Consider the following 9,642-nt stretch of genomic DNA (forward strand, 5'->3'; position numbering starts at 1 on the left):
ACGATGAGATACAAAATATTTTCAAATATATTTAATCAGAGTTTTGTTGCATTATTTTTTAATATTTGTATATTCTAATCAAAAAAAAAAAAAAAAAAAAAAAGTTTAAAAATATATCTATATAAAAAAAAAAGTTATAAGTTTCATTATAATAAGATTTATATATGATGCATATAAAAAAAAAAAAAAAAAAAAAAAAAAAAAATATTCCACGTTATAAGATTCTAAGTATTGCTTTAAATAAAGATTTGATATATATACACATAAAATAACAAATGGAAAAACATGAATACTTAAATATATTACTTATGTTTTTCATTTATATTAAAATAAAAATATCATCCTAATAAAAGGAAATTTAAAAAAAAAATGAAAAAATGAAAGAACATGAAAAAAAATATTTTTTATTATTTTAAAAGTACATATTATATTAAATATTTGATTATTTATTCATGCTCATAAGTATTTTTGAGTATTTAAAAAAAAAAAAAAAAATATGATAATATACTTTTTTGAAATTTTATATACTTTTTCTATAAATGTAACTAATTTATCCAAAAATAGAAAAAAAAAAAAAAATTGAACAATATTTAGATTTATTATTAATTGTATAAATTTTGGAAAAATATTCATAGTAACACATTAATATTTCTTAAAGAATGTAATATTATTCATTCCTTTTTTATGTTTTTATTTATATTAAATATATTATTTTTATTTATTTAAAAATTTATACTATATATATTTTTAATTGATTATTATATCTTTATACATTTTTTTTTTTTTTTTTTTTTTTTTTTTAAAAAAAAAAAAAAAAAAAAACCCCAAAAAAAAAAAAAAAAAAAAAACATACTAATATATTTCCTAATAATTAATGTAATAAATATCGTCACTATAATTTTTTTTTTTTTAGAAACGTTTTGAGTATATCTTTTAAGTGCACTTCAAAAAAAAAAAAAAAAAAAAAATATGAAATAAATAAATGCAAAAAATATATGAATGTTTAAGGTTTATAAAAAAACTATTTTTAAAATTAATAAAAGCAAATGAGCAAACCAACTAAACAAAAAAATTATATATTAATTTTTTCACATATCATATGAAAAGTTTTCATTTAAAAATAAAGTAAGAAAAAAAAAAAAAGCTCTTTTTAGATAACAAGCCATGCTTATTTTAATTTATTTATTTTTTTTAATTAAAAATATAAAATTAATTCGTTTATTCACAATAGCATTTATTATGTAAATACATGTACTTTGTATACATAAGGTAATATATATATATATATATATTTTAAATGCAAATATTTATGCATTCACCATTTTGGTTTTTAAAATGGTATGCTTTCTTCAAAATATATATAAAAATAATACAAGTTAAAATTGTTACATTGAACAATGCATGTATATATAAATTTAAATAAAATATAAAAATATTATAAATGATAAAGTAGCAAATAAAAAAAAAAAAATAAATTATATTGAAATAATGGAATTTTTTAAAAAATAAAAAATGTATATGTGAATACACTTACATATGTATATTTATGTACATATGTATATATACATATATATAAAATGTGAACCATATAAAAACAAATAAGAAAAAAAAAAAATTATAAAGCTAAAAATTTATTAATATTTAAAAACTATAATGTTCCAATTTATAGTACATTTTTATACATTTATTTCATTTAATTTTCAATTATATATATGAAAAAAAAAGAAAAAAAAACTGAGCTTAAAACGTTAAAAAATATAAAAAAAAATTATTTGGTTTTATTTGAATTTAATTGTTTATAAAAATGGTACAATTTTTTATTTAACTAAACACAAAAAAATATTACGCATAAAATTCCTTTTTATGTTATTTATTTTATTACTTGAATATACATTATTTTACAAATATAGGATATTATTCCTTTTTAAATTTATCATTGATATTTAAGAGAATAGTAAAAAAAAAAAAAAAAAAAAAAAAAAAAAAAAAAAAAAAAAAAAAAAAAACAAAGTGACTACAGATGATCCAACTACAGTAAAATTGTTGGTCATTTTGATATTAGCAGTGAGGAAGTGAAGCATAATAAAGATCAGGGCTTTCTATCACAACCCAGGGTACAGCTCAGAAAGCAAAACACATTCACGGGTTATGAAATTGGTCACTCATCTGCATTTTTAAAGGAGCTCTGTGCTTAGTGATGTCTGTGGAAAAAAAAAAACAAACCAATAAATAGCCATCACCATGCTCAAGCCCAATTTTAATCAAGTTATCATAGTACATAATAAATGTACATTGCTTATCCTCCAGATACTTATTATTTAATCTATTGAGTATTACAGAGTCTACAGTTTTCATTAAATTCTACACATAGACACAAAGGAATATCCCTGTTTCATACAAATGCAGATAATGAAAGCCATGCAGTGAGCCTTAGCATTAACACAGAATACTTGTTTTTACAACCTTTGATGGTCTTTTTTATCTCTTTTTAATATATTCCCAGAGCCACACATGTACATAAATGTTCAGATAATACATACACATGTATCAATATTATATATTCTCAGAAACATCAAATAATAATAACAGATGGATGAGATACATTCCAAAATTTCCTGCCAAGCCTACTACCCAAATATTACAAGATTCACTTTATTGAAAATTATCTCTACAGATAGTTAACTGCCAAAAAACCCAAGTCTCTGATATACACATACATCCATAAATATTCTTCTTCTTATTATTATTAAAAAAAAAAAAAAAAAAAAAAAAAAAAGAGATATTTACTAAATACATATAATTGTCTTAAATTATGATGAAAATATTATTTATCTCTTTCTTTTTTTTTTTTCTTTTCTCTTTATATTTAAAAGAAAACAAAATATATAATACATGTCTAAGGAGACTAAAAATACGTTATAACTTAATCATAAAAAAAAAAAAAAAAGAGTATTTAAATTTCTATTAATATTTTTTATGCTTACATGAGATGTATTTATGTAAATTCTCCTTAAATATCCACGTACAGCATTTTCTTCTACCATTTTTGTAAGAAATAGTTATTTAAATAAAATGTGAATATTTGTTCATAAATGTTTTCTTTTAATGATAAAAATATTCTGAAACAAAAAAATTGAAAATTTTTGATTATCTAAAAAAAATGTTGAATTTAAGAAATGTTAGTAATACAATTCATTCTTAGTTTAACTTTTTTTCAAAATGAAAAAAAAAAAAAGAAAAATATTTAAATGAAAAAATGAAATTGTGAAAAATTAGAAACGTAAAACGATAAATTTAATTTATTATATAAAAAAAAAAATATTGAGGGTATTACGTTTGCACACAAAAAAAATATGAAAATATTTTCAATATATTTAATATTTATGGAATATAAAATAAACAAAAAAAAAAAAAATTTATTTACATTTGTAAAATAATTATAAACATTTAACAAAATTAAATTTATGAAATAATTTAAAAATGATATACAATAAATTCATACCTTCTCTCATATAAACCAATTGAATTAAATTTTATCGAAGATATTTTTGATTTTTATAAAATAAAGAATAAAAGAAAAAAAAAAAAAAAAAAAAGAAAAAAGAAAAAAAAAATGTAAAATATATATAAAACTTTTTTAATTTTCTTTTTATAAGAACCTTAAAATTAAAGCATATTTAAAACAAAGTTAAATTAGAACATTTATTTATAGAAGGATAAATCATTGCTAATGAGAAACAAAATAAAAATAACTATTTAATTTTTTAAAAAAAAAAAATGTCGTTTTAATGATATTTAACAAAATTTTTGTAAATAATTATCGAAACAATTCATAAATTTTAAAAATTGTAATACTTGTATAAAATGAAAAGAAAAAAATAAGACTTTTTTAATCGATTTTTTTTTTTTTTTTTTTTGGCTTTTCATTGAGTGAAAATAAATAACATTTAAGAATGTCGAATATGTATTATAATTAAAAACGGCTATGCTTTTAAGATTTTATCTAAATAAAAATATTATAGAGGAACTTATAAAATTTTATTGATTCAAAGAAAATTTTGTTTGTTATATTAGTTTTAGTATTCTTAAAAATTTGGGTTTAAACATATTTTAATGAGCATTTTTTCTAGTACATTAATTATTTACAAAGTTAATATTGCTAAAGCTTCATTAAAAAATAATAGTTTATTAGATAATTCTTATAACATAATTAAAAATTTTCAATATGTATCATTTCTTTAACATATATATTTATCCTAAAATTTGAAAATTCATTGAAAAAAAAAAAATATAATAAGTTTTTTCCCCATATTATTCTAAATAAAATTTTAATAAAATTGAATTTAAAATTTTTTTTTTGTTTTCTCTTAAAATCTAAAAAATTTTATGGATAACTTTTAGAATTTTTTTTAATAATGATACATGTTTTAAAATTCTTTTCTTAATTAAAACTAATAAAAAAAAGTTGATTTCTATTAATATTATTTCTATTTTTACAATAATTACTACTTTAGTTTTTACTATGTTATGATTAAAATTATTATTTTATTTATTATTATAATGAGTAATCACATAATCATTACTATAGTTATCACTATTATTATAAGCAGTAATATTATTATTATTTTAGTGAGTACTATTAAAGTGACATACATATTACCGTTATTTATTTTTAATGTAAACTTTTTTTATAATATTGTAAAAAAAGTAAAAAATGTTTATAAAAAGCATATGTATTATTTACCGAAGATATCGTATAAGCATTATAAAAAAAAAAAAATATTATATTATAAAAAGAAATATAATAAAATTCTCTTTTTCCTAAAATTCTCTGAAAACCTAATTGCCATTTTTTTTAATAAAATAACATTTTCTAATTTTTCTTTTTATATAATTTTATATTTAAAAAATATAGACACCTGTGTATAAAATAGTAAATATTTTTATGATTTTTTTTTTTTTTTCTAAAACGTTAATGTAAAATAGTATTTATACTACTTTTTCTTTTTCTTTTTCTTTTTTTTTTCTTTTGGACTTTGGTATATATAAATGTTTTAAAAAAAAAACTTAAGAAAAGCAACTGCTTTATAATATATTTGTCATTTTTCATTTCATCAGCCTAATATTCTATGATTATTTAGAATTTAAAAAAAAAAAAAAAAAAGAGATAAACAATAAATTTCCATTAAAAATTATCATTTTCTAGTGATAAAATAAAAGAAAGAAAAATAAAAAAAATAAGATAAAATATAATGGGTAAGTATGAAAAAAAAAAAATAACAACTATGACTCTTCAAGTATGAAAATTAAATATTTTATTGAAAATCATATTTATGTCTACAATTTTATATATAAATGTGTATAATTGCCTTTTTGATAAAGTGAAATGATTTTGTATATAGAAAATAATATAGATGTGTATTTTAATGAAAAATTAAACTTTAATTAATAGAAACGATATAGATGAAATAATGTTCAAAATTATAAATGAAAATAAAAATTATAATACTTGAAAAAAAAAAAAAATTTCAATTAACTATATGTATATATATTATATTGAGAGAGTAATTTATTTTTTTTATATAATGATATAAAAGCTACTATTATATATATATATATATATATGTATTTTTTTTTTCTTATAAAAGGTAACTATATTTCATGTTGTGAAAAAAAACTTGATGAAATTGATTGTACTGAAGGATTTTTTCAAAAAAGAGATAAAAATGGATTGATTGTAATGAAAACAAATCCATATGATGATCAAAAACTTGGTCCATATGGATTAAGAAAAAAAACTAAAATATTCATGAAATATAATTATCTACATAATTTTATACAATCATTATTTAATGTTATAGACAAAAATACATTAAAAAAAGACATTTTATTAATTTCTAGTGATGGAAGATATTTCTCTGATAAAGCTATTCAGATAATTTGTGAAATCGCTGCTGGTAATGAAATAAGTCATATAATAATTCCTCATAAAGGATTGGCAACTACAGCGTCATGCGATTCTATTATAAAAAATAAATATGAAAAAAATCTTTATACAAATCCTACAAAAAAATGTTTTGCTAGTATAATATTAACAGCGTCTCATAATGCAGGAGGGGAAAATGGAGGTTTTGGTGTAAAAATTAATAGATATAACGATGACACACCAGATGGAGAATTCATACAGAAGTTTTACGAAGAAACATTAAAAATAGATTGTATAAAAAAGAAAAAATTAGACAAAATAAAGTTAGATAAAATAAAAGTAGACCTAGTTGATAACGTAACCATTGAAATTATTAATCCTATAGAAGAGTGGATTAGTATTATAAAAAATGCTTTTGATTTTGATTTAATTAAAAAATTAACAAGCAACAAAAATTTTATTTTTGCATATGATGCATTCCATGGGGTAACTGGGGAATATGCTAAGGAATTATTTATAAATGAATTACAATTAAGTGATAATTTTTTTTTTAATTTAGATAACAAAAGCGATTTCAATAAATTAAAACCTGATCCAAATTTAATATATGCAAAACAGTTGGCTGATATAATGAAAGTAGATATTCAGAAAGAGAAAAAAGAAATGGAAAATTTAGAAGAAATAAATGAAGAAATAAATGAAGAAATAAATGAAGAAATAAATGAAGAAGAAAAACGAAAATTTGATGAGAACAAAGAAATGAAAGATACAAGTGAAATAATACCAGATTTAGCTGGTGTTTGCAGTTCTGATGGAAGTAGATGCATGATATTAGGAAAAAATATTTTTGTCAATCCTTGCGATAACCTAGCTATTATTACTCATTATGCAGAAAAATGTATTCCTTTTTTTAAAAACAATTTTTTGGGTGTAGCCAAATCCTTCCCCACTTCTAAAGCTGTTGACAAAGTTATAGAAAAAATGAACAAAAATATTTATGAAACACCACCAGGATATAAATATTTTATTAATTTAATAAATGATAATAAAATTTCTATTTTTGGAGAGGAATCATTTGGTATAGGAAGTAGTTTAGTTAGAGAAAAAGATGGATTATTTAACATTTTATGTTGGTTATCTATATTAGCATATAAGAACAATGTAGAAAAAAATTACGACAATTCTAATCATTTTATTTCTGTAAAAGATGTTGTTCATGAATTCTGGAAAGAATATGGAAGATTTTATTACATGAGGTATGATTTTGAAAATGTGGAGATAGAAAAATGTGAAGAAATTTTTCAATATTTAAACAAAATCGTTAAAAATGAATTATCTCTTTATGAAACTGTAAAAGAATTAAATACAAGTAATCCTAATCATAGAATAAAAAAAATAGAGACTTTTGTATATATTGATGACACTTCAAAAGAAATATATAATGATGAAGGAATTAAAGTTACATTTGAAAATGAATCTTCAATAATTTATAGAAAATCAAAAGGTGCAATTGAAAAAAATACTATTAGGATATACTTTGAAAAATATGAAAAAGAAAATATTTTTTCAACTAATTATAAGATTCTTGAAAATTTAATTTATATTGGATTAAAAATATGTAAAATAAAGGATTTCATAGGAACAGAAAATCCAACTGTTGTTATATAAAATTGATCTATAGTCAAAAAAAAAAAAAGTTATATTAAAGATTTTCTATTTTAAATTCATATGTTTTTATTTAAATATATTTTTCATTTAAATTAATCTTCATGTATAACATATTTTATTTCTACTTTAACAGTTATACTTTACGTAAATTTTTTTCATTTTGTTTTTTATTTTACTGAAACATACTTTTTATCATTTTATTTTCATTAAATTGTTTTTCATATCTTATTATTATCATAATGTTTTAACATTTCTAGCCTAATTGTAGTTGTAGTATTTTTATTGTTTTATTTTTATATTGTTCTTTTAATTTTTTTTTTTTTTACTTCTTTTTGTTCTATTTTTATTTTTTTTTTATTGTTCAATGAGTATAATATTTTTTTATTAAAAGAATCAATTAAAATAGTCTTTTATAAATAGAAAAGATTTTCACTATTAACTTTTAGATTATAATAACCAATTATAAGTATTTAATAGGTTTATTAATATTAACTTATATTAAGTATAATTTACATATTTTTTGTGAATTCATAAAAATACTTTTTTAAATTTATTTTTATACTTAAGACTTTTTAAAAAAAAAATCTTTTATTTATGAATTATCATACACAAATTATAATATTAAAATAAATGTATTTTTTTTTTTCTTTAATTCATTGTAAACATATATTTATTCAAGATGTATGAATAATAAAAATAATTAAGAAAAATAAGTATATATATATATAAAAAAAAAAAAAAATATATATAAATTAAAATACACTTATAATTTTTCTAAAAACTAATGTAATATTTTAAAAAAAATATTTCAAATTGTTATAAATGTGTGTTGATTCCTATTTAGGTTAATTCTTTTATAAAAATAGACCAATTAAAAAAAAAAAAAAAAAAAAACTTTTTTCTACTATATATACATATATATATTTCTTCATATAATTTAAATATGGAGTAATTATTATATGATTTTTAAAATTGAAGTATGAATATTTATTTTTGTAAATTAACATATTTAAAAATTTTTTTTTTTTATATAGTAAAATAAAAAATTATATATATATAAACCACAAAATAAAAATTTTTCTTTTTTTTTTGATAAAAAATATTTATATTTAATTTTTAGAACAAAAACCTATAATATTCTTCTATATAAATATTTTATGAAATCCTAAATATATATACTTTTTATATATATTGTATTCCTCATCCTTTTATGCTTACTCATTTAAAGGAGATTTCTCATTATCTTTAATATTACTTTTATTATCTATCATTTTTTCATTTTCTGAAGTTTCCTTTTTATTTTCTTGATTTTCTTTTTCATTTTCTGAATCTTCCTCAGATTCTTCCTCATACTGTCTTCTAGAAATTTCTGCATTTCTTCTCTCAACTTCTTCTTGAGTTGGTACATACCTCTCTCTTCCTTTTGGTAATCTTTTTTTACTTCTGTGTTTATTTTTGTTCATCTTATTATAATTATTTTTTTAATTAAAAAAAATATTGATGTTTCTTATAAAGAAAAAGTTTTATATATTTATATAAGAAATAATAAACAAGATACACCAATTGTTTATATTTGAAAGGATATGTAAAATAACGTTATGAACGATTATTAATTATTGGAATAATTCAAATAAAGAATTTAAAAAAAAAATACGTGTATATATATTTATATAATTATTTTTATTATTTTTTTTTTTAACACATTATTAAATTTCTGTTTATACGAATTTATATAAATCTCATTATTCTTTATAATAAAATTTAACTCAGCATATAAATAGTATTATGCAATGTACCCAAAAAATAAAAAAAATGTAATAAAATTTAATAAACTAAGAAAANAAAAAAAAAAAAAAAAAAAAAAAAAAAAAAAAAAAACAGCAATGAATTAATATTATTTTCCAAAAAATAAAATAATTAAATAGAAAAAATGAATTTCTCTTAAATGCAACATTTAATTATTAAAGTAAAATAATATATAAAAATATATAAAANGTCATATAATTTTTTACATACTGTTCATAAAAAAAAAAAAAAAAAAAAAAAAA

At 17.6% G+C, this 9,642-nt stretch overlaps 2 protein-coding genes across 2 annotated transcripts; one reads left to right on the forward strand and one right to left on the reverse strand.

Moving 5' to 3' along the window:
* Nucleotides 1-5,252: 5,252 nt before the first annotated feature.
* Nucleotides 5,253-7,594, forward strand: PGAL8A_00414000 (hypothetical protein; the record flags this gene model as incomplete). The annotated part of the gene is made up of 2 exons (XM_028672852.1): nucleotides 5,253-5,256; nucleotides 5,649-7,594. 2 exons carry the CDS (start codon nucleotides 5,253-5,255, stop codon nucleotides 7,592-7,594), a joined length of 1,950 nt encoding a protein of 649 aa, XP_028529364.1.
* Nucleotides 7,595-8,808: 1,214 nt separating this feature from the next.
* Nucleotides 8,809-9,057, reverse strand: PGAL8A_00414100 (conserved Plasmodium protein, unknown function; the record flags this gene model as incomplete). Its single annotated transcript, XM_028672853.1, has 1 exon — nucleotides 8,809-9,057. One exon carries the CDS (start codon nucleotides 9,055-9,057, stop codon nucleotides 8,809-8,811), a length of 249 nt encoding a protein of 82 aa, XP_028529365.1.
* Nucleotides 9,058-9,642: the final 585 nt, after the last annotated feature.

This window comes from Plasmodium gallinaceum (assembly GCF_900005855.1).
Source record: "Plasmodium gallinaceum strain 8A genome assembly, contig: PGAL8A_v1_119, whole genome shotgun sequence".
NCBI lineage: Eukaryota > Apicomplexa > Aconoidasida > Haemosporida > Plasmodiidae > Plasmodium > Plasmodium gallinaceum.